At 40.0% G+C, this 24356-nt stretch overlaps 2 protein-coding genes across 14 annotated transcripts in view; one reads left to right on the top strand and one right to left on the bottom strand.

Annotated features, from left to right (window-relative positions):
• EIF2AK4 (eukaryotic translation initiation factor 2 alpha kinase 4) overlaps positions 1–15872 on the top strand; it is a 42057-nt gene extending 26185 nt beyond the window's left edge. For 4 of the 13 annotated variants that reach the window (XM_061998681.1, XM_061998682.1, XM_061998683.1 and 1 more), the window contains 16 exons: positions 634–683; positions 777–945; positions 1391–1507; positions 2131–2196; positions 2540–2710; positions 3319–3453; positions 3582–3689; positions 4443–4571; positions 6524–6610; positions 7886–7998; positions 9543–9601; positions 10665–10759; positions 11425–11493; positions 12103–12147; positions 13416–13540; positions 14482–15872. In XM_061998681.1, the coding sequence (XP_061854665.1) occupies positions 634–683; positions 777–945; positions 1391–1507; positions 2131–2196; positions 2540–2710; positions 3319–3453; positions 3582–3689; positions 4443–4571; positions 6524–6610; positions 7886–7998; positions 9543–9601; positions 10665–10759; positions 11425–11493; positions 12103–12147; positions 13416–13540; positions 14482–14536 (1593 nt within the window). In that variant the 3' untranslated portion in view covers positions 14537–15872. Of the gene's footprint in view, positions 1–633; positions 684–776; positions 946–1390; positions 1508–2130; positions 2197–2539; positions 2711–3318; positions 3454–3581; positions 3690–4442; positions 4572–4661; positions 4931–5116; positions 5302–6523; positions 6611–7315; positions 7461–7848; positions 7999–9542; positions 9602–10664; positions 10760–11424; positions 11494–12102; positions 12148–13415; positions 13541–14481 lie in introns of those variants that run through there. The other 9 variants (XM_061998684.1, XM_061998687.1, XM_061998685.1 and 6 more) reach the window with 9 other exon arrangements.
• A 731-nt stretch (positions 15873–16603) lies between these two features.
• Positions 16604–20569, bottom strand: SRP14 (signal recognition particle 14). Its single transcript, XM_061998693.1, has 5 exons — positions 20462–20569; positions 19900–19972; positions 18621–18733; positions 17826–17858; positions 16604–17486 (listed from the first exon to the last, which is right to left on the bottom strand). Exons 1-5 carry the CDS (start codon positions 20483–20485, stop codon positions 17397–17399), a joined length of 333 nt encoding a protein of 110 aa, XP_061854677.1. The 5' UTR covers positions 20486–20569; the 3' UTR covers positions 16604–17396.
• Positions 20570–24356: the final 3787 nt, after the last annotated feature.

Below are 24356 nucleotides of genomic sequence, written 5' to 3'. Positions count from 1 at the left end.
ATTTATCTGTCAATAATACCCAGTTATGTACAATGTTGGCCTAATTAATTACGTTGCACTCAGTTTTACACCTGAATTCTTTAAGCTGTATTTTTAATTTATCAATGATGGTTAAAGAATCTGTCCTTTTTATATTCTATTTCATTAATTTAAGGTCAATTTGACTTACCTTTCCCTTACATGTATAACATCAAGCTATACAACATGATTCGCTGTTCAAGGTTTGTGCTGGATCTGCAAAATTAATCTTTCTGTTGGACTTACTTGTTTTGGAAAATGTGTTGACCAAAGGTTTATTTAAAACAAACTTTATTCTCTTTATGTAAACATCAGAACATCTGCTTCTACATTTTAATATGCTCATAGTCAATTTATAACGTATTATTTTGCATGCATTAGGGTGATTAAGAAATGTCCTTGTGTCCCTCTCCAAGCCCTTCTAGGAACTTGGAGGGAGGGTGGTGTTTTTATTTAAAATGCAGCATGGATGGTTAGATTAATATTACTTGTGTATGGCAAATATTTAAGGTACACATGAGAGTAGTAGTGCACAGTAGTAATTAATCTCGAGTTTCAGATCCTAGTTAGACTGAATGTTTTGTTTCAACATTTTTCTTGTATTTTGATTTTCAGATTCCTTTTGCCAGATTTGTAGCTAGAAATAACATAACAAACTTGAAAAGGTGAGGAACGTAGAGGTGAGGTTTTGCATGGATGTCATGCTTTGTGACACTGACCACTGAAGACGTTGATTTGTTTTTCAATGTTTCCTTCAGGTACTGTATAGAACGAGTTTTCAGACCTCGGAAGTTAGATCGCTGTCATCCCAAAGAACTCCTAGAATGTGCATTTGACATCATTACATCTACTGGAAATAGCTTTTTGCCTATAGCAGAAACAATTTATGCCATTTCAGAAATCATTCAAGAGTTTCCAGTGCTACAGGTAGATGATTTAATCCTCCTCATTGCTCTCAATACCACCCTAAAATTTTAGTCTTAAGTAAACATTTAATCTAGTGTGTTTAAAAAGGACAGTTCCTTTATCATTAGTGTGCACAGGACTGATTTCACATTTCATTGATAGTCAGTTATAAGACACTGTCGTTTAAATTAAAAATAACACTTTGTGGGTAAAAATGAAGCATAGGTTTGTGTGCAGAGGAAATACTAATTGAATGCTATTGAAGTAACATCTTTCTTCTGTCAGACAAGTGATGGCTGTAGAATGGGACTAGCCCTGCCATTCTTTAGTTCTAGATGGAAGGTAAGGTGCTGGAAGGAGAGGTCTGCAGTTAGTTTTGAACTATTATTAAATGTTTATGAATTATTCAAATGGAACACAAGTAAAACTATGTATTTTCTTCCTTTCTTTTTCTATCCTTTATTAGGAGAGAAATTACAGTATTTACTTGAACCACACTGCCTTACTGAAAGCTATACTTTTGCACTGTGGGATACCAGAGGATAAACTCAATCAAGTCTATATCATTCTGTATGATGCTGTGGTAAGATATTAATTATTAATCTAATCTCTGTAGTCATCACTGTAAAGTAGTTTATTTTTGGAACTGTCTCTAAAAACGAGTAACAGCCAGCACAACAATGAATATCTTGTTGATGCATAAAAAGACTGGCTATCTTTGGGCTGTGAACTTAGTTTTCTGTTACTTCTGGGTTGGGAAGTTTTATTATTCACCTGTATAATGAAGAACTGGTAGGCTATTAAATAAAACTCTGAAAACACATCTTTATATCATGGGGTTTTTTATGCCTTATGAGCAAACAGATTAAATTCATTTGAATAATTAAGATAATTTTTAAATTCCAACAAAGTATCTTTTTTTATTTAATTTTATTCTTGTTTAAATTAATAAGCATTCCACTATTTATGCAGAAGTGCTTTTCTCAAAGTTGGTATTTTTCTACTTTTTATTGCTTCTTGAAACCAAGCCAAATCTGGCCTCACTACAAGACCGGTGGAAGATGTGTTATTTACCGTTCTTTTACAGTGTTATTGCAGTTTGTAAATGCAAAAGCATTGGAAACTTGTATTTTAATTCTTCTCGGCAATAGTAACTTTTTTTGGTAACGCAGTTGTTGAATATGTTTGAATCTGTTTCTCTTGTAGACTGAAAAGCTAACTAGAAGAGAAGTAGAAGCCAAATTCTGTAATCTTTCTCTCGCATCAAATAGCGTAAGTACTTTTTATTCAGTGCTCATTTCCTTGTGACTTGCTACAAGTTAGTAATATTTTGCAATTAGTAATTTTAGTAAAATTTTAATCGTCTGCAAATGTTGATGAATATGCAAAAGAGTTGAGGTTCACTTCTGGACACCCCAATGAGACTTGTTCCTGTCCATTCCATTCTTCAACTCACAATAAGAACAGGCTACTGCACAAAAGAAGCAAACAGGGTAGATATTTTTCTTATACCAAATCAAATATTTTTCTTCTTTTTTAGATACGACTTGCTGTGAGTGCTGTTAGTAGTGCCACCTATGAGGGTTTTTTTAATTTGATTTTTTTTTGTTTTTAGCTTTCTCGACTCTACAGATTCATTGAGCAGAAGGGAGAAGCAAGTAATGTGTTTCCATTTTTAAACACAACAATAAAGCAAAAGCCAGGTGTCACTCAGCTGTTGAAGCATGGCATGAAGGATTTGGAGGAAATCGTTGGTCTGTTAAAGCAACTTGGAATAAAACTTCAGGTTTGTAAAATATTCTGCTAATAAATCAGTGGATCTATGGGCTTCTGGGCCTTGTAATTTGGCAGGAAACAAAGTAATGGTATTTTAGAATAGAAACGTACATCTTAAGTTTATTTTGATGGCAAGTAAAAATACTGGCATTGATTTGTTTGTGTGATTTGTTTTGTTTTATGGGGTTTTTTTAAGATATATTTCAAGAAAAATACCTCTTCCAGTCAGAAGTCTATGGCTTAATTTCCGTCTAATGACACACTTTTTTACCCCAGCCAAGATTGAAGATATTATCTAGAACATAAAGGAATTTTTCAAGTTTTGAAACAAACTATAAATATTTTTAAATGACAGAAAGCTAATGATTACTAAAGGCCTCCCCACTTCCACCTGCCTTCAGACTTGCTGTTTGGGTTTTGTGGTACAGGTCTCTCAAAATATCACTTCCTTATTTTTAATAGTATTTTAATTGTTTTTTTTTTAGGTAAAGGAGTGTTTCTGTATGTCTTTTGTTTGTGAGAACAGTGTTCTCAAATTATCCTGCTAAAAGAAAATCAGTTATGTCAGCTGGTTATATTGGTAAAGGTCTCGTACACACACCAGTTTTTATTTTACAGGTTTCTATAAATCTGGGACTAGTTTACAAAATACAGCAGCACAATGGCATTATCTTTCAGTTTATAGCATACATCAAAAGAAGACAAAGAACTGTGCCTGAAATTCTTGCTGCAGGGGGTAGATACGATCATCTGGTATGTGTTCATCTCCTTTAATTAATTTAAATTTAAAAAAAAAGAAGAAATTAAGACAACTTTGACATTTTGCAAAGAGAACTATTTCTTCATCTTCCATTTTGTTGGTTTTTTTGTTTTGTTTTGAGATTCCACAGTTTAGGGGACCACAGACAGTAGGACCAGTTCCTTCAGCTGTTGGAGTCAGCATTGCTATCGATAAAATAACTGCTGCTGTATCCAGTGTGGAGGATTCTGTAAGTCAGTTTCTTGGGAGGGGGTGGTTTGTTTTTTTTAACTCCTGACAGTTCAGGAACCTAATTAGAGACAGAAAAGAGGGAAAAACAAAGATGTTAAGATGTATTCCAAAATAATACCATAATTAAACAGACGGCAAACATCACGACGACCAGTTTCCTCTTGTGTTTCTCTACATAGAATTATTTAGTAAAATAAAAACTAGGGAAAGAGGGGATTTTCAGGCTTCCATCCTTTTAATTTAACGGGGATGTTTTTCTCAGCCTGTAGGTTGTTTCAGATGAAAGAGTACGACTGTAGATATTTAGCTTAATAACAGTTGCGTTGCCTGTACCACTTCTCCTTTTATAAAAAAAAGTGTAGAAGGTGGAGATGGAAGAAAACAATATAGGCTGCTTTGTAGAAAGCACTGTCCCACAATTTCACTTGGTTGTGGAATGTGTATTTATTAACTTGTCTTTATAAAAATAAATAAAGATTGCTAAGCAGAGTGGGAAGGAAGGAAGGAAGGAAGAGCACAAACAGGCTAGGATGCTTGGCAAGCTGAGGCTGTCTAGATGGAATTAAGCTGCAGTGACATTCAAACATGCTTAGGTGGGTTATGGCTCTAAAAAGAGGTGAGTCTAACTCAGCCTGATGCATTTTGGAAAATGTCAGTATATTTATCCTTCTTTGTTACACTAACTGCCTTATGAAGGGGAAAAGTGGGTGTTGCAGCTATTATTGTCCCCTTGTTTTTAATTTCCTTTTAGGTTTCTGTCAGCTCATGTGACTTGCTGGTTGTAAGCGTTGGTCAGATGTCAATGGGCAGAGCTATCCATATTGTTCAGAAACTCTGGACTGCAGGAATTCCAGCTGAAATAATGTATCACTGGTCCCAGGTAGAATTTCTGTCTCTATGTGTTAATTCTATTTTTGTTCTGTAAGATTAGTGTGGCCTCAATCCATCTTTTTTTCTGTTTATTTTCTAGTTTTTATTCAGTTAGACCCATAAAACTGAACATGTAGCCCCCTGATGACCAGAGGATTGGAGCATTCTAGGAGGAAAGGCTGCAGGATCTGGGGCTGTTTATTCTAGAGAAGAGGAGACTGAGGGGGGATCTCATTAATATTTACAAATATCTAAATGGTGGGTGTCAGGAGGTTGGGGCATCACTTTTTTTCTGGTATATTTAGTGACAGGACAAGGGGTAATGGAAAGAAGCTGGAACACAAGTTCCATTTAAACGTAATGAAAAACTGTTCCACTGTTCAGCCTGGCACAGGCTGCCCAGGGAGGGTGTGGAGTCTCCTTCTCTGAAGGTTTTCAAAACCTACCTGGATGTGTTCCTGTGTGACCTGATCTAGGTAGACCTGCTTTAGCAGGGGGGTTGGACTAGATGATCTCTAAAGGTCTCTCCCAACCCCTGCCATATCTGTTACTCAGATACAGGAATATTAAGGAAGTGTCACTGGCCTTGCAGCATTCTTCCTCTCTATCTCCTGGAATATTTGAAAGTGCGATGGAGGATCTTTATGCACTTCTCAGAGCACAGAGGAATTAAGTGACCTTCCCCGATTATACACTGAGCATGGAGTCCCAAGGCCTATTGAAATCAAGGAAGTGAAAAGGTATAATGAATTTAAAATGAGGCCAGTTAGTGAGGATCCTTCAGAGAAGCATATTTTATACTAGTCATGGCACTAAATTTTCATTTCAGTGAGGGCTGCAAGTAAAGTCCATGAATTAATGAGTTAATCCTTAGTAAAGGGCATGTCTGGAACAGAAATGTAGCAGCAACTTTTAAATATATCTAGATGGCTGGAGACTGTCAGAGAGGGAATATTGACATCATTGTACTATTAAAAAAAACAGTTCAGTAAACCAAACTACTAGATACACTGTGGGGTCCCCATGTAGTCCTTGGAGAGGTATGTGGTAGAAGGGAGAGAAAGTGGCAAGCTGATATGTGCCCTTTTTTCTCCAGTTGAAACAAAGTAGACCTTTAGCCACTACTGCCTCACTGGTATAGTGAGCTACATGGCAATGCTGGTATCTCTTGTAATAGTGGCTGCAGTTACCTAAGGATTAGGAGTCTTGTTCACCTTCAAGTATGCCAGTTGGTGATTAACAAAGAAACACTCTGCAGCTGCCCATTCTGTCATGTGCTGCCAAGCAGACTGTTTGGAGCTCGCTCACTCAATTGACTTGACTGTTTTACAATCTTTTGCCATAACCTTTCTGATGGCTTCAGTCCCTTATGATCATTATGCTTGTCTCATGATCACCCTGTGTTCCTCTCCTGCAATTCATAAGGAATGAAGATTTAACTAGTTCTTGCCTATGCCTAATGCTATCCTGCAAACTACTGCTATGTCAGCATAGCAGGCCCTTCAGTAAGCTCGGCGCTGAAGACATTAATCGGTCTCGTGTTTACGTGAAACCCACCTGGCATCAGCTCTCATGATAGAGTACCAGTCCCACAGGACTGGGCTGTTGCTGGACACTGCAGAAGTGGGCCAGTAACTGATTGGTGCTGCATTGCAGTTACGTAGACCCTGCACTTTGAGATCCAGCCAGACCTTCTATGTGGAAACCAGAGCTGCAAGGCCTAGGTATTCTCTCTGCCCAACACAGACAGATTACCATTTTAAGGAGCATTAGGTGGATAAATTTACGTATAATGAAGTTTCACCTCGTGGTCTTAGTAAAGTTTTCCTCTCAGGAGCTTATAAAATCGTTGTAACAGCTCCCTATTAAGTTTCTTTAAGGACAGGAGACACTGATTACTTAAGTGATCATTTTATAATGTGTCAAATTTCCGTCCCATTCCTCTTCCCGTTGCCATTTTAGTCCCAGGAAGAACTGCAGGAATATTGCAGATGCTCTGGGATTACATACGTGGCTCTTGTGTCAGATAAAGAAGGAAGTCATGTGAAGGTAAGTGTGGGATCAGAGAATGCTTGAAGGCGTTTCAGATTTATAATTTGTTGTTCCACATGTCTTCTTTTTATTAAGATGATTATTGTTTTCAATAACATATATAAGTAGATGGAATTCGGGTACAATTTCAGTTGCTAATTATTCCTCCATGACAGTGTTATTCATAGCCCTCCTTTACTCAAGAAAAGTAAAAAAATTAGTGCAAACATTGCGTGATGTTGAATTATTGATGTCTGTACGTGGAAAAAGCTTTCTGTTGTTTCTGACTTCTTTGAGTCTACAGAGTGAATTAGTTGACTCATTCCAGTTGGCTGCTTTTCATGTTACAAAACAAACAAAACTAAACCATAAATCTAAAAAAAAATCCATATAGTTCAAACAGACAAGAGTCTGAACCACCACACTCCTCACCTCTGGAAGCTGAGGTTAAAATGGCAAAGACTGGACTGTGTCACAACATGAATTACCACTTTCTGTGCTGTGCAGCCTGTGATTCTGGTACCCGTTCAAAAGTTAAAAGTTTTTAAATATTCCTGCTTTTGGATCATTAGGAAAAGGATCATTATTCTTTGACTAAAGATTCATTCTTTGACTGAGGAAGAAATAGCCATTTGACAGCATCTGGCACAGCCATGTTACGTAACCAGGGTGCATTACTAAAATATTTTTTATTGTTATTCACTCCTCTTGTCATTGAAACAGATAGTAAGTAACTGCAGCAACTGTATGAACAAGCAGATTCTGACGATGAGAATGCAATATATCTATGTCTTCCACAAGACTACTATGGAGCACTGATTTAATGTAGCTTTATTGAAGCAAAGCCAACACAGAACATGCTAGTGAGGTGAATGGTGGTGTTACTGATTAATCTCTTACCAGTAAAGGTTGAGCAGATATTCAAAGGTTTAAATGTTTAAGTCTAACTCTTGCAATCTGAAAGGCAAGCCCTATTCTAATTCCTTAGTTCAAAAGCCCTAATATGCTAGTATTAATATGGTATTTGCACCATTCTGTTAAAAAACGCATTATCACCATGTTAAATACAAGTAGTCAAGGTAGTTTAAGCTTTAGGAATGCAAAGACAATTAGTTGGTTGGAAAAAGAAAAATGTAATCAAAGACTGGTTAGTAATGATGATAGCTTCCTACCTTTGACTGCTTCACCTTTAGCGGGTGAATAATCCAGTTGGGTTTTTATTAAATTTAATAAGTTTATTCATATGCCATTTTAAGAATCAACAATGTTAAGAACCGCTGAACTACATCATAGGTGAAATCCTTTGAGAAAGACAGACAGACGGAGAAAAGGATTTTAGAATCTGACTTAGTAGATCACCTGGTCCAGAAACTGAAAACTAAAGTCTGTGATGAAAGATGTAGTAGGTAAGTAGTATAATATGTCAATGTGAATCAAAATCACAAGTGAATGTTTGGGGTTTTTTAATGAAATAATTTTTAAGATCTGCTCAGTTAAACTTTGATTTTATTTGATACAGGATAAGAACTTTGCAGAATCCCTTCTGAGGGGAAAAGAAAGCAGAAGGCTTAGTTATAAGATTTTACTGAGATTAAGAGAGAGACTGATTTTCCCTAGGTGCTTTCTACTCAAACATCCATAGTTAACAGGCCCTGTGGTTACCCATCTCAGCTGCTACTAGAGCACCAGTGGTATGGCAGGACTGCCTGCAAGTCCCTGATAGTGACCCAAGCCCGTTACCCTCATGTGGAATCAAAGAATTAAAGCAGCAAATCCCTTTTGTCCTGGGGCAGTGTTGGTAAGGTACAAATGAAGTTGTAGTTGTAGCACACCTGTACACGCTGGCTGGCACAAGTGAAAATAACACATCTGTCAAAGACTCAGCGTACACAGCAACACCCCATCATCCTATCTTTGTTCAAATTACTGTTTGTTGTCACCAATGGAAGTTTGTATGGAAATGACAGGAGAGGCTACAGTCACACATGTGAGCGTAAACAGCATAGCTGTTCTTCGCACAAATCCCTTTGTAAATATATATTTGATCTGTGTATAGTTATATATTTATATGTGTATACATATGTATGTACCAACAGCAGGAAGAGATGTGGCTTAGCCACATAAACTAAAATTCAGAAACTAACAGGTTTGACATCCATAGAATTTCTGAATAGACTTAACAATGGAGGAAATTGTTCAGCTGGGAAATGCTTAATGTGAGCAGTAATTTGTGCAGTACAGGTGGTTGTTCTCTCCTGCTGCCTGCTTCTTCATTCTCTTTTTTTGGCCTCAGCCATTCTTGGCATTTCACTTTGCAACTAACCTGTGTGTGACAGATCTACAGGATCTATTAGAAGCTCTAAAAGGAAATAATTCTTTCTAAAACTTACCGTATTTTTAGATCCTGAGAAGAGAATATAGAAAAACCTGTATTTGGTAATACTAAATAGAGAAATGCAATAACTATGATTATAGTAACACTAGCAAATTTCTTTGTTAATCAGTCCTGAATATGGAAAGTAAAGGGACCCAAAGTAATTTTGAATATGTGTGATTTTAAGTATAAATATTATTTTGATACTTAAGTATTATCTCATAGAAACCTGTAAGAAGTTGTGGATTAAATTAATAACGTAGAGATAATAGTATCACAAAATAATCTAGAATTAGGATCTAAATCAATGTTGCATCATGAGGAGCAGAGTTTTTTTGTCCATAGGAAGCATAAATATTGCTTCTGGATCTGATTTTGTAATGTAATTTTGTATGATTTCCTGTCTCTTCCAAAATACAATTTAATATGCAGCTAGGAGCTGGGAAGTATCCATAAATTGCTTTATCTGTTGGAATGAAATAAGTACGTTTGTATGATAATCTGAAATGATGTCTTATTACAGTATTTCTTCATTATTTTAAATTTGTTTCCCTAACTGTCTTTGTTTGTTTTTAGAGAAACCTCAGATAATCTTTCAATACCAAATCAAAAGGGATCATTTACTAACATTTCAGGTATTTAGTCTCTAGGTATAGAAAATATAAACTGTTTCTCTTTATGCTTAAAAAATGTTTGTAAGAAAATAATGCCGGAACACAAATTTTTAAAGTTTTACCAATGAGCAAGACAATGCTCTCTAGCAGTGCATCTGGTTAGAGACACTTCCTCCTAATCTCAGATGTTGTTCCAAGTGACCTAAAACTGAAACTTACTTCAAACTAATGAAGTAAGTGCTCAGACCAACAGACAGAATGTTCCCCATACATGTATTCATTGATGCAGTGATTCAGGAGAAGGAAAAGCAAAAATTGTGAACACTTTCTAGCTGATGAGAAATTAATGTCATGCGGATAAAGAATTACTTGTGTCATAGTTAGTGTTGACATCCACATTCATTGATTGACCTGTTCTTGTACTAAGATTTGCTGTTTCGTTTTGTTTTGTGGATAAAGGTCATCATTTTTATAATTATTAAATACTGCTCTAGTGTGGTGGTAGTTGTTTTTAAAGATACACCTTTTTACCCCTCTTGCAAAACAGTGAGGGAGAGAGGTGGCTTTTTGAGGTTTTTTGTGTCTGTGGAGTTACAGGTCCCAATTTGGATTTCAAAGTAAGCCATTTCAAATTTCATTGACTGATATTTGGGGGAGCTGAGGTTTATTAGTTCATTTTGTCATTGACTCTGCTGTGGGACTGAGCATTAAATATTTGCCTCATTGTAATAGATTTTTATATACACATATATATATACATATATATATATATATATAGGGTACACAATATTCCTCTGTATAATTCTACAAGCTATCTCAAATCTTTTATTAATTTCAGGGAACACTGATGTAAAATACAAAATTTCTTAGTCTTAACAACCAGTCCTTCAAAGTCGTAAGTGAGCACTTAAGAACTTACATATGTGTGTTTCACTGTCCTATTTGACTGACTTTGGGGGTTTTTAGCAGCTTTCCAAACCCTATACTGTGCAGAACTTAGCTTTTTAATCTGTGAATCTTCTGTTTCTCACTATTACTTTTATGAAAAGAGGATATGATATAAATCTCCATGTTTGCATTTTAGGTGTATATGACTCACATGGAACTCTGGTGCCTAATGTTAGTGTCATAGCTCCTGAAAAATTATCTGCCAGTGTCAGGCGTCGTCAAGAAATTCAGGTATACTGAAGTGATATTTTCTCCATCACCTAACTTACTATGAGCAACACAAAAGGTTGAAGGCAAAGACCAACTTTTGTTAAAATTTTGGATCTTGGGGATTATCTGTGACGTTGTGGCTAAGCCATCGTTGTACATACATACTAGAGATCTTAATTTAATAGGAACTCTGGTTATGTAATTTTCTGTTTTTTATAATAAATGCTGAAGTGTTTTAGAGGTGCAAGATCAGTGTGCTTTTAATGTGTAATATGTTTGTAACAAATACTCCCATGTATTTCACTATGTTGTCTCAAAGGCCTAGGAAAAATGATGGATTTTAAAAACCCCCAAAATGCTGTCTATAGGGTGATTTTATAATAATGTAGAAAAGATTAAATGATGCTAGAAACAAAAGTTAAAATTTGCTAATTTAGGATTATTTGCTTCAAGGTACTTAAGAGTATATGGCAAAACAGAACTGTAATCTTATGCCCTTTTCTGTCTAAATTGGGCTGTGCAACAACAAAAAAATGAATCTTACTTTAAATGCAGTGTAGTTCTACATCTTTTGTTAGAAGCAGCCTCTTTTGTTCTGATCATCTATGAAATAGAAATTAAGTGTTCCCAACCTGTGTCACAGAAGCAGTCAGTGTATTTTAATTTTGCCCATCTTTTGTTGCCAGGTGCAAACAAGACTTCAGACATTCATTTCTAGCCTGCAACAAAAAACAAATGAGATTGAGATTTTAGCAGTAAGTATTTGGCAAAAGCCTTAAGTAATTTCAATTTTTTAATTTAATTGGATGATGCAGTAGCTATCTGGAACTAGTGCCAGTACTCTCACTTCAGAGATAACAAATCAACCAAACTTCTGGTTAAATAAGAGCTTTGTCATTTTTTTTTTAATACTTGAAAAGTATCTCACTGTGTGTATTGGATACTTGGATAGAACACAATTTAACAAGTATTTAACTGTAAATTCTTAAGCTGTACTTAAGCCAACTACTATGGTAAATTTAATGACTTGTTCTTGCTAGATGTACCCTTACATTTAAACCAACATAGCTTTTGTTTGTGTACAGCTTCTAGACTTTGCTGACCATGTCACAAAGGACTTTAAAATGATGTATGCTTTTCAGGAAACATACTGCCTATTTCCTTATACCTCTTTGGAACTTTCTATAATGGAATCTGTTACAATTTGTTTAAAATATTTAAAAGTTTGTTAAATTCCCACTCTGTCAGCACAAGTGCTGCTTTGAGTATCAAGAAGTCTGACTCCCTTCAGTATAGCTAAACTCTAGTTGGCAAACTGATAACAAAACAACTGTTAAGTATTGATTTCTGGATATTTTTTACAGGTAGATCTTCCAAGAGCAACTGTGATACACTTCTTATCGTTAGAGGTAAGCAATTAAGTATTGGCATTAAAATCCTACTTTAACAATAGATGGTAAAATTGTGTTCCTGATGAAACGTAAAATGGAATGCAAAACTCACCCATCGTAGTTTTTCTCCTTCAAGGAGTTTGAATTAAGTTTTAAAACTTGATTGATTGATTTATTTATCTTACCCAAGGAGCTTGACTGAGGCTAGGAAGATCTTTTTGTCCAATGCCCAAGGTTACACAAGATACCATTAGGAAGTCCTCATCCAAAGCCCTATTTTTTTTCCCAAGAATAGTTAACTGAAATCTTAGGGTCATTTTCAGAAATCACTAAGTATTAATAGCGGTTTCAATAGAGGTGTTTCCTGAAGCTGTTAATGAGGAGAATACAAAATAAAGAGGCAATTGTTTTGAGAACAGTAGCTGAATCATCTCTTTAGCAAAGCCAAGATAAAAATCCTAGAATCATAGAATGGTAGGGGTTGGAAAGGACCTTTAGAGATTGTCTAGTCCAACCCCCCTGCTGAAGCAGGTTCACCTACATCAGGTCGCATAGGAACGTGTCCAGGCTAGTCTTGAAGACCTCCAAGGAAGGAGACTCCAGTATTATGACACCTTTAACAACTCAGAAACTGCCCAATGAAGGGGAGGAAAACCACCAAAGACAAAGCTTGTTTCTTTCCTCTAATGACAGCAGTAGCTTTAAAGTCAGAAGTTCTTTAACTTAAGAGATGGATGCCTTTCCACCCTCTAAAAAGCAAACTCAAGAATGACACTTGCTGGAACTGGATTTAATACTTCCATACCTTTCTTCCATCTGCTGCTCCGAAGCAGTGCTTGTCTGGTAATCGGACCCCAGTGGAACATTGGAAATATTTTTAAAATATTTCGTTAATCCAGTCTATCCAAACGTACTTTTAAAATAAATTAAAAATGCACACAGTGAGCTTTGCATCATTTTTGACCACGCTTACACCACAGTTCTCATATGCTATCCGGCACTGTGAAATTAAGAGCTCTCTTTCGTTTACACCTTTTTAGCACTACACTATTGATGTTAAGAAGCTCATCACTGAATTCTTAATATATTTTATAAAATATTTAATATTTTAAAATATTTTTTAAAAATTAACACGTGTTGTTTATAAGTATTTTGTTTGAATCCTGTTTAATTAAGGAGTATTGACATTACAGGGTGTTCAGAAGACTGAATCCTATTGAGAAAAGTATTTCCTTCACAAGAGAATATAAACTGTGTCCCAGTTCCTTGTCAATTTTTTTTATTAGTTTGACAGAGACAGACAAGCCTTTGATGCTACTGTGAGACAACTGATGTCACGATGGCCAAAACAGAGATGTTCATACTTACAAGCAATTTGTGATGAAATTTACAGTATCAAAATGGAAAAGAGGTAAATTTATTAAGCTCTCCCAGGTACATAAAATATCTCAATTATTTGTCTATTCAAACTTCACTAATTAAGCTGCTCTTAATTTGTCCTCCCTTTTTCCCCCTACCTGAGGGAGGAAAAAATACTCAGGAAATGTGCATAATTCTTTGAGTACTAGGGGAAGAGTTCACTGGTTGTCTAATCCTTACTTGCAGTAAAAAGGAAATTCTTTGCCCCGTAAATTTGCTTTTTAAACCTTTTCAAGGAATTCTGAAATTTATTCCCACTGTTACCCCATTCACCACTTTGTTCACAAAACTGAATTACAAACTACTAGATACATTCAGGTATTCTGCTATTCTGATAGATAGTAACTCTCTTCTCATGGGACAGACTAAGCCTGCCTTCTAAAACTCACAAGCACATTGAATTCCTCCTGCTTACAAGGAATACAACAGGAGTCTGGCACAGCTGACAGACTGCCTTGCTTTAAGCAAACACAATGCACGCTCTCCCAGCATGTACAGTAAAGTCTGTTTCTCTTTCCTAAACATAAAAACATTTTATGTCCAACTCAATCTCGTTGGATTCTGAGACAGCTGAAACAGATTGTCTGGACACACCCAGCTTTAAACTTCTGATTTTAAACTGTTCCATGTACCAGTACAATGAAATGAGACCTGGGTATTTATGTCTTGTTGCAGGTTGTGCTTACCATACATTTTGTTAAACCTCTGTTCAGCTTAAAGCTTTAGCCTTAAGCCATCACCCCCTGAAAACTGAACAGGATAGATACATGGAAAGAGAATGAAGAGGAAAATGGCAGTCACAGCCAAAGGAATTAAAACCAGTTTTTCTACTGAATATTTGCTGTTACCTGTGGCAAGTCTTAGCAGTAAGCTATTGTAGCTTTTGAACCTGCTGTTTCAAAGTTTAAACATACTTTTTCTTTCCCTCTGCAGGGTTCCTGCCCTTATCCTGTACAGTTACCGAGACGACTACAAGGTGTTGTTTTAGTGCTTAAAGCATCTCTTATAGGATGCTTTTATTAACAGACAAATGTTTTGTCCAAAGGAATTTTTTAAAGTTGAAATAACACAAAGCAGGCAACTAATGCCTTTTTATGTGTCCAGATTGAATTTCATGTGTAATATAAACCTGTACATTTCTGTCAAAGTGGAAATAAATGTTTTATAGGCAATTAAGGAGCAAGTCTGACTACAGTCACGGTTCTTGCCTCTTACACCACATGAGATAACCAGGTGTTGGTGCAAGTGTAGAACTTTAGTTTTTAAAATAGTTCCAGAATATCTTATGTCAGTGTGTGTCATGGATTAGGCCCATCAAGGGAGAAATTAGACTCAAGTACCAAAGACTTGAGAATTGCCAAAGGGCAGGGAGGGCTTAATTGCTGCTCATGGTCCAAGACAAAACAGACCAGGCTACTTGGCTTGGGGAAGAAAGCAGAAAATAATTTAATCCACCACAAACTAAAACATAACCACAAAACCCCAAAACACAACAAACACAAAACAAGAATGGTACAACAATGCAGAGAACAACCAGCCCTTTTAAGACCACCTTCTCCCTACCATTCCCCTCTTCCTTGGCTCAGAGCCCTGATCCTGGTGACTTTTTCTCCTCACCCCCTCAACGGCTCAGGGGGCAGGGAATGGGTGTTTCAGTCTATTCCTGATGGCTTCTGCCATTTGTCTTTCCTCAGGACAGAGGGGCTCTGCCACCGATCCTCCCTGCGACAACCCTGCAAGGGCAGTTCCAATGTGCATTCATCCCAAAGGCTGCAGCTCCTCTCTGCCTCTTGTGTGGGTCTGCTCTGGTGCCTGCAGGCTCCAGCACAGCCGGTGCCATCCTCCTCACACAGTCTCTTGCCCGTCCAGGTGCACTCACACAGCTGCTGGTGGCTCTCAGTCCTGCCATTGCCCCCCATGGGTTGCAGGGGCACAGCTTGTGTTGTCACCACGGGTTGCAGAGGGGTCTCTGGTCTGTCACTCCTCCTTTCTTCCTCTGACTGCAGGGTCCACATGGTCAACTCCATCTTATACCACTCTTACACCTCCTCCCAAGCACTTCAAACTCCTGTCCTTAAATAGTGATGGCAGAGGCACCAGATTGGCCCAGATGGGCTGGAGGTGGGTTTGAACCCAGGAGCTGGGAGAAAGTCTGAGAACTCTTTACGTGGTCTTCATTGCAACCCCCTCCCCGTTACCAAGAAAAAGCAGCTCCTTCCTAAACCACGACAGTGTGCAACAGTTGTACTGAAAGGTGAAGCTCAGTTCATGGATTAGAGAGAGGATGAATTATCTTCAACAAACGGGATTTAAGAAAGGTTTTAATGTAATAAAAGGCCTTCTTTAAATACATATTATGAGCTTTTTGTATTGTGGTGGTGAGTTTTTTTAAGCCTACTGTTTTAATTTCTATGTTAAGAGATGGTAGATTTCAAGCAGAGATTGTGGCAAGCCTATGCTTGTCCTGCCTGTATTTTTACATTCAAATCAAGCAGCAGCATCCTGAGAGATGAATTAAGATCTGAAAAACTTGTTTCAGACCTAGAGGACCTAAACCTAACACTTAAGAGAAACAGCAAGCTGCATGTGCTAGAGGTTTAACCAGCATTTTGAACTAGCTTTCTTCACATCAGTTATCAGATTAATTTGAAGTTAAAGTCATGGTAATGATGGGAATCCCACCATCATGTTCTTGAAGTTATAGAAGGCAGGGATTTCTAGAAATATACTGGTGTTCATCCTCCCCATCCTGTACCTTTTGTTTACATAGCTTACTCCTGTTTCTTTAACCAATGACTGCCTTTAGCACATCAGGCTCACTGAATTAAGAAATACTTACTGACCTTTTTCTGCCCCTTTCTTGCAGCAAAGAGAAAGGCAAAGTATGTAGAGGTAACTTTAAAGACAAGCCCAAGAACTTGTGGAACTTGAGAACCATGAAAGCTGTAGCAGCCACACACAAACCAGCATATCAGGAGTCAGTTCTAAAGGCACAGATACCCACACCACTCCTACCAATTCACCAAGACAAGCCACATCAGTCATTGCAACCAAATCCATTTCTCATTGTGTTTAATAGGAACAAATAAGTATCCATCTTTTACAGCTGCTCACATGAAGGAGGTACTTTAAGATGTGAAGTATGGGGAAGTTCAGGTCCCTGAATATACTGAAGGATGAAGCTTTAAAAAAAGTTTTGGTGACATGAGCATTTGTTAAGTCTTGTCTGAAGATAACATGATGCAGGCCCTGCCCTCCCCCAACCCAGAGCCAAGGTCAGCACACCTGGATCAGCACAGAGCAAAGGCCCAGGTGCCTGGCTCTGCAAGACCTTGATCACTGCACTGGCAGCCTTACAGACATCTGCACTGCATCATGTAGACAAGTCCCTCAGAGTAAGACAAACAGCTGCTGTTCCTGGTAATATGTTGGCACCCACTTTCCCTAGTACTACTGAGGCTTATCTATAAAATTGAGCATCTGTTACCAAGATGACTGCGCCAGTCTTACTTTGCCCCTGGTATGGTGCATTTCCCTCCACCCTGTGTTACTCTCTCCCAAACAGGTTTTACACTGTCCACTTGTACAACACAAAAAGCCCAGTAGTATAAGGACAAAACTATCTGACAGCGGAGTGTAAAGCTCTTCCAGTATAACCCTGTAAATACTCCTGCCATATAACAGTCCTCAGAAAGCACCTTCTGCTCTCAGTTTGAAACACAAGTACTGATCACATCCCAGTATCCTGCTGGAAGGAAAGCCAAAGACAAGTGGTAACTCAAAAAGAAATGGACTTTGCTTTGAGCAAGGGGTAAGTCTGTTATAACGACGGCAGGACACTGCCCCCATCACTGTGTTGCTTTACTCTTCTTGTTTTTGCTTTTCTTGTCTTTTTTCTTCAAGCCATCCATGTTAGCTCTCAGCAGATTTGAATATGCCTGAAACAACAATAGGAACCATTAAAAGAACAAATACTTAAATGAGAATATACTAGAAAAAACCTTTTACATAGTGCTAATACATGAGTATCTATATTTTCTCAGATAAGATAATCATGTTCTGACACTCCACACTGGGAAATGAATGTTTCTAAACCAATGCAGAAATTAGATGAAATACAATGGGATTTTTCAAACAAATGCAGATAGGTGAGTAGCCTAAAGTGAATCTGATGGCACCTCAGCACTGAATCAACCCATGCACAGCTGTCCAGTGCTTCCCACTGACCACTCCCCCCTACCTAGAGAAAAAGACAATAAATGGCATGCAAAACTTACCATCTGGAATTTATTTACTTCCTTTGAGCTCACCTACAAAAGTAATACTGGAGATTAACCAAGAAAATATTGAGCTAAAGACAGCTAAAGCTTTAGCCAATCTCTTTCAAAATAAATACACATCAGGTATTCAACTTCCAGTTAACATTTCCTGAAATACAAACATCTCTGTAAATAAGAAAAAAAAAATAGGCACATCAGGCAAGATTAAGGCTTAGAAGAGTTTAACCAAGCACACACATTCTTGCCAGGAAATAAGAATCCCTTTCCTTATGTTTCAGTTTGAGAACATTTCAATTCTTTCCTGAGTTGTAACAATCTTCAGTAATTCCATCAAAGTCTACAGGAAACTATCTCTGCTACCTGAGGCCTGAGTAAGTGTGCAGGACTTTTCCTCTCAGAACCACACCTTCTGTCCTCATACTGCAGGTTCCTTCTGTATCTGCCCATATCTGTCCTGCCCATATCTCTCTAGAAGTAGTTTTCCCCTTCCCTCCAAACAACTTCACCTGACTCTTTTAAGCCAAGGTGGTTGAAAACAGGCAGGGTCCCTCTCTGCCATCCTGCAGAAGCAAAATACAGAGCAAAACTGTAAACTACTGTCCCATCTGTAACACTGAGTGGAAGCATTAAGTCTTAACACTTCAGCATCCTTCAGGTGTGTGTTTATCATATGGTTTCTCTGGAATTAAGAGGGTAGTGCTCACAAAACTCAGGTAAAGACAAATTTCACTGAAAATATAGGGCATTAAAGACAAGTAGGGCCACTAATCCTAACCCAAAGGTGTCACTTACCACTGTGCTAATTTTCTTCTTTCCATCAGTTGCTCTTAGAAGACACTTATTGTCTGCTGGTTCGAAACTTTCCACATGGCCTTTGCGTGGAACTGGCTTTGTTCGGCCATCATCTGTATCGACAGACAGAAGGTTTATTCCCATTTCACTAAAATCACCAGATGCCTCCTAACACAAGATGTTAAAAATTGCTTATGAGGAGCTCTGTAAAACACCTTGCGAGTTTAAGACTATCTGAACTGACATTACTGACAATGACCACGGACTCCTTCCTCTGTAACACCATGTCCTGGTTTCAGATGGAATTGAATTAATTTTCTTCCTAAATACCACAGGGTTGTGTTTTCGATTTAGGATGAGAATAATGTGGATAACACATTCATGTTTCAGTTATCGCTGACAAGGACTTGCACAGTGTCACGGGCTTTTCTGCTTCTCACCTTGCCCAAACAGCGAGGAGGCTGGGGGACACAAGAAGCTGGGAAGGAGCATGGCCAGGGCAGCTAGCCTTAACTAGCCAAAAGGCTATTCCACACCTGAGCATCATGCCCAGTATAGAAACTGGAGGGAAAGCTGGCTGAGAGGCTGCGGCTCAGGAAAAGTCTGGAGCTGGTGGTGACCACTTACTTTTCTTGTGGGTTTTTTGCATTGTTTTTTTTTGTTTGTTATATTCCTTTACATTTTTAAAATGATTACTACCACTATATTACTTAGTATATTTTAATTATAAAACTATCTTTACCTCAACCCACTAGTTTTCCTAACCTCATTCTCTTCAGGAGTGGAGGGAAGGAGGTGTGTGTGAGTGAGCAGATGTGTAGTGCTTAGCTGCAGGCTGGTGTTAAACCACAACACTCCTGAAGAATCTGTTCTATAAACTGCATCTGCCCTGAAAAAGATGTAAATCCTTGCCCTGGCCTGCTGTATCAAGTGCCTGCTTCAGCAGCAGCAGCGTGTTTTAACACTGCAGCCTAGGACACTTGACTGGTCAAGTAATGCCTGCCAGCTAGAAACCAGAGAGACACAAAAGCCAGACTATCATTCCCTTTTTTGTACAAATCTAAGAATTTCCAAATATTGTTTAATAATCAGAAAGTCACAGTATTTCCTGCAGTTGAAATGTTCAAGGTTATCAGTACCACTGCTAAGACTGATTTGTCCATATGACCACTTCTTTTCAGACACTCTGAACTGCAACTATATCTTCTACAATACATGCTAAAAATACTGTTTGCTTTAGAGGAACATCTCTTCAATTTAACCATAGACTTAAACTTACATTTCTTCAGCGTTATGAAAACGCTCCCCGAAGTTCTGCACTTTTGAAAGAGTCGGGTAAGCTCTGTCAGGAACTGCAAGAGAAAAACACCTCATCCTTGGCTGGCGGCCCCCAAAAAGGCGTTTCTCCTCTCTGTGCTGTTCCGCGACGCGCTTCCCCGGAGCAGCCCTCGCCTCGCTCCAAGCACTCGACGGGCTCTCCCCAGGCGCAATGGGAAGGAGAACTCCCGGTCCCTCCCATGCTGAATCGGCAGGACACGAGGTCCCAGCCAGGGACGGCCCAGCCCGAGGTTCTGACGCCGGAAAACGAGGTCTAAATCCCGCAGACCCACCGCGGCCCCAGCGGTCCTGCTCCCTCTCTTTCCCTTGCAAGTCACCGAGGACGACGACGCTCGCTTCTCCGCTGCCAAGGCAGGCGAGGGGACGGCCCTGCGCGGGCCCTGGGGCACCCCGGGCCTCTGCGAGGCTTCCTTCCTTCCTTCCCTCCCCACCCCGCCGCCGGCGGCACAGGACAGACCCCGCGGCCGACGACCACCCGCCCCTGAAGCCGCCCCGGCCCGCACCTGCTCACTCTCCAGCAACACCATCCTGCACCCCCGACCGGAAACAGCGCGCGCGCGCACGCACGGACGCTCACCAGGGCGCGGGGCGGGCCCGCGCGCGGCAACGCCCCCTCCAGCCCCTCGCGCCGCGGGAAGCGAGGCGGGGCGGGGCGGGGGCGGGGCGGGGCGGGGCGGGAGAGGCGCCGCCCCCGCCGCGGGTAGCGCCACGTCAGCCGCGCTGCTGCGCCCGCCCGCCCCGCCCCGCCGCGCGGCTGGGCAGGGGGCGGGCCCGGGCGGGGGGAGCGCGGCGCCAGGCGCTAAGCGGGGCTTTCCCCACGCGAAGAACTTGTGTGTAGGCAGTCACTCCTCACGCAGCAGCAACCCGTCAGGCCCACGGCTGCCTCATCTCTGGGTGGCCAGGTCCCTGCGGCCTCCCTGGGCATGGGGTCAGAACTGTGGCTCGAGAGTTGCCGTCGCCCACGGCCAGCCAAGCGGCTGGACACTTATCGTGGGCGTGGAACAGCATCGGCCAGCTCTGACCCTGTGGTTCCTGCTGCGAGGCCATGGACTGGCTCCAACCCCAAGCTTCACACTGCACTCAGCCATGGGCCAGCTCTGGCCCCAGGCTTCCCACCACACTCAGCCATGGGCCAGCTCCGGCCCCCAGCTTCCCACTGCAAGGCCATGGGCCAGCTCCGGCCCCCAGCTTCCCACTGCAAGGCCATGGGCCAGCTCTGGCTGCCCACTTCCCACCCCTTGGAGTGGGTGTTTAAAGTCACATGTGCCTCAGTGTCCCAGGCAGCCTGAGCAGCCAACGGCAGCCACGTTAGCTTTGTGTGAAAACGGAGCTGCGGCTGGCTGCCATTCCCCTTTGCTGTGCTGAAACGGCAGGTGCACAGGGTTCCAGTGAGCGTGACCAGTTGAAGGCTGGGAGGGTGAAGAGTGTGAGTGGAGATCAAATGAACCAGACCCCTACCTTTGTGCAATAAACAGCTGAGACGAAGGCAGAATCTGGGTGAGGTGAGATGGCATGTCACACCTATGGTACCTGAAGCTCCTAAGGGCCAGATTCTGGACAGGAGAAGTTTTCTGTCAGGCACAGGTTAGCTGATCTGGGAACACACAGAAGCAGCATTTCATCTAGTGCCTTTTCATGTTTCTCACTATCAAAACTTATTTCCTTTTCCTCTGTGAACCTAGGAAAAGTGGAAGATAGTAACTTAGAGATAAAAGGAGAAAGAAAACCACTCTCAAACTTGTAGGTTCTTGAGCACCTGAGGAATTAATTGTTGTTCATTTATGTGCTCAGGACTGCATTCTAAACAGAACTGAAACAACTTCTTGTGTCACAATTCTCATGGTATGTGAGGGGGTTTGCATATAAAACAACACTTCATAATCAGAGAGTCTAATCACTTCAAAAGTCCTTTTAAATTTATAATCCTTTACTGCAGTTTTGCAGGTTAAACAAGAGGCAGTAGATGGTGCTGTGATTGCACACACAGAAAGGAAACTGTCTAAAGAGCAAGGAAACAAATACCCAAGAAGCAGGTCATCACAACACTGCCATGGTTTATCGAAATCTATCCATTTATTAAAGTAACTCCATTTTATTGGAGTCAAAGGAATTGTAGAGATCCAACACTGCTTTCCCTGACTGTGGATGGTATTATCCACCCTATGGTGTTGCACTTGTATTATTTGCAGTTTAGGAGGAGAGACTTCAGAAAAACAAATTTCATTGTTTTCATAGCATTCAGAATCCCATAAAAACCAAAGTGAGGAGTCCTCTGAAAACGGCCATTGTAAAAGAACGTAATCAGTGCTGTGGTCTGCAGTACTGACAGGCCAATGTTTTGTACAATTGGAGTAAGTAGTGGTCCCTGCCCCTAAAAGCTCACAGTCAGTGTCCACAAGTGAAGATAGGTGGATGCAAGAACTCATTGCTAACACATGCTTGCTCTAACCCTTCCCGGTTGCAGGAGTCCTCATAACACACTCCTAATTACAAGAGGTTGTTTGGCCAGAAACTGAAGTAGGGTTATGTTTTCCAGAGAACTCTGAATGAGAGTGATGCAATAGCATTGCAGATTTTTATAGGCCGACTTGTGAAAGAAGAGCAGAAATGGAAAAACTAGAACAATTGCAACATATTCCCCCTTGGAAACTACCACAGTCACCGACACTGGAAGGCAGAAGTGCATTTCCACTCATGCTTGCCAAAAGAGAAGATGGGTGGTCTCATAGCTGAAACGTGGGGACTACAACTCTCACCTGAATTCTGACTCTTGAATTCACCACAGAAAACTTGTGTTGCCTTAAACTGTTCTCCTAACTTCCCTTCTTTCATACAGGCAGAGAAGTATATGTAGTTGTTCTCTCTACCTTTTATGCAACAAAAGCATCGGTGCCTGTGGGCTGAGCACCATGGAGGGTTTTTTCCCCTTTTTACACACACACACACAAAATCAACCCACAGTTAGGAGCTACTTCTGCTGCTGAGGTTGCTTTCAGGACGCTGTCGTGCACACATTTATATGGCTGAGATATGAGTAGCAGCATAGCTACGGCATCAGAGATACAGCTGTACAAAGATACTGGCCATCTACATATCTGGGTAGATTTCTTACAGGAACCTGAAACACCAAAGCTTCTGGCTCTACTGTCTGCTGAAAGAAAGGGCAAGGGGAAAACCACTATGAAAAGCTCCAGGGAGCTGCATAAAGTTTACATTATTCAAATCTGTTGTTTTGTCAGTATTTTTTTCCTGAAAATATATTTGTCTCATTACCAATAAAAGACATGGCTCCACTGAGTTGCTAAGTTTCTTTCCCTAAGAAAGAAGAAGGATTTTTCTTGTGTATGTATGTGTATGCTAGCTTATCTTCCTGATCTTGAAGTTATTTTTTAAGCCAGAATGTCACAATTTAATTGAGGTAGAAGCCTTCATCCCAACTTGCAAACAAGGTGAAAACGGAATATTTTTAATGATTCTTTTCCAAAAAATAGACGGAACAGGGGAATGCTGACATTGCTTTACTTTTGCCAAAAGCTGCCAACACTCAGAGGGAATAAGCTATTCAGCTGGTGAAAAAGTGCTGAACAAACACTGAGGAGCTAAAGGGATACTCCCAATCATGATACACTTGCTTTTCACCTATCTCCTGCCCCAGTCCAGTGCCTCCCCCTTCACCCCCTGCACTCAAGGGAAAAAAAAGTGCAGAAAAAAGAAGAAAGAAAAGACAGGTTGGATTAAAACAGTAGCAAGAGGAATTGTTGGATCCTGAGAGCTGGCAGGGGTATTAGTATTTTGTAACCTGATCTGTCATGTGACTAGAGCCAGGCAATAAAAATAAGTCTCCTACCAGCCCTCCTGTTTGCTCAACTTTATTATGTGGTATCAGTGGAGAACCACTTTTTTTTTTTTTGGCAAAAATTTAGCAAATGAAGCCACCTGAATCATTAAATCCTGAAGGAAATCTGGCAGAGAACTAGAGGAGGTTGTTGCTGAGCTTCCAAGTTTTTCTGGAAGCAAGTGAGTGCTGAAGAGAAACGGAGAAGGTGAAACCGGCTTCTCTCCTAGATGTGGTGGGAGGGTCAGAAAGCAGAAAAACAAAATTATTAGACGCAAATTGAATTCTTGATCAACCTTTAATGGAGGTTGTCAAAGATCTGTTTGAATTAGCTAGAAAAGATTACTTCTCGTTATGGACTGCCACACACACGCATTCAGCTGCTGCACACCACAGTGAGTAGAAATGTAATAACGTACTGTAAATTACAGTTTTCTCACCACAGTGCTCAAGATGAGTTAATAACAGATAATGGCCCACAATTCACAAGCAGATCATTCTGGTAATTCTCTTTGATCTGTAAGTTCAAGCATACCATGTCAAAGTATAGCTATGCCCAGGAA

The sequence above is a fragment of the Colius striatus genome, chromosome 6 (assembly GCF_028858725.1).
Source record: "Colius striatus isolate bColStr4 chromosome 6, bColStr4.1.hap1, whole genome shotgun sequence".
Taxonomy (NCBI): domain Eukaryota; kingdom Metazoa; phylum Chordata; class Aves; order Coliiformes; family Coliidae; genus Colius; species Colius striatus.
Note: the sequence above shows the minus strand (reverse complement) of the source record. Positions and strands in the feature narration are given on the sequence as shown.

Coding starts and splice junctions, on each gene's coding strand:
- SRP14 (XM_061998693.1), bottom strand. CDS start 20,485: ATGGTGTTGCTGGAGAGTGAGCAG. Junction 18,734..19,899: donor TTTCATAACGCTGAAGAAAT/GTAAGTTTAAGT, acceptor CTGTCGATACAG/ATGATGGCCGAACAAAGCCA. Junction 17,859..18,620: donor AGAAGAAAATTAGCACAGTG/GTAAGTGACACC, acceptor TTACTTTTGTAG/GTGAGCTCAAAGGAAGTAAA.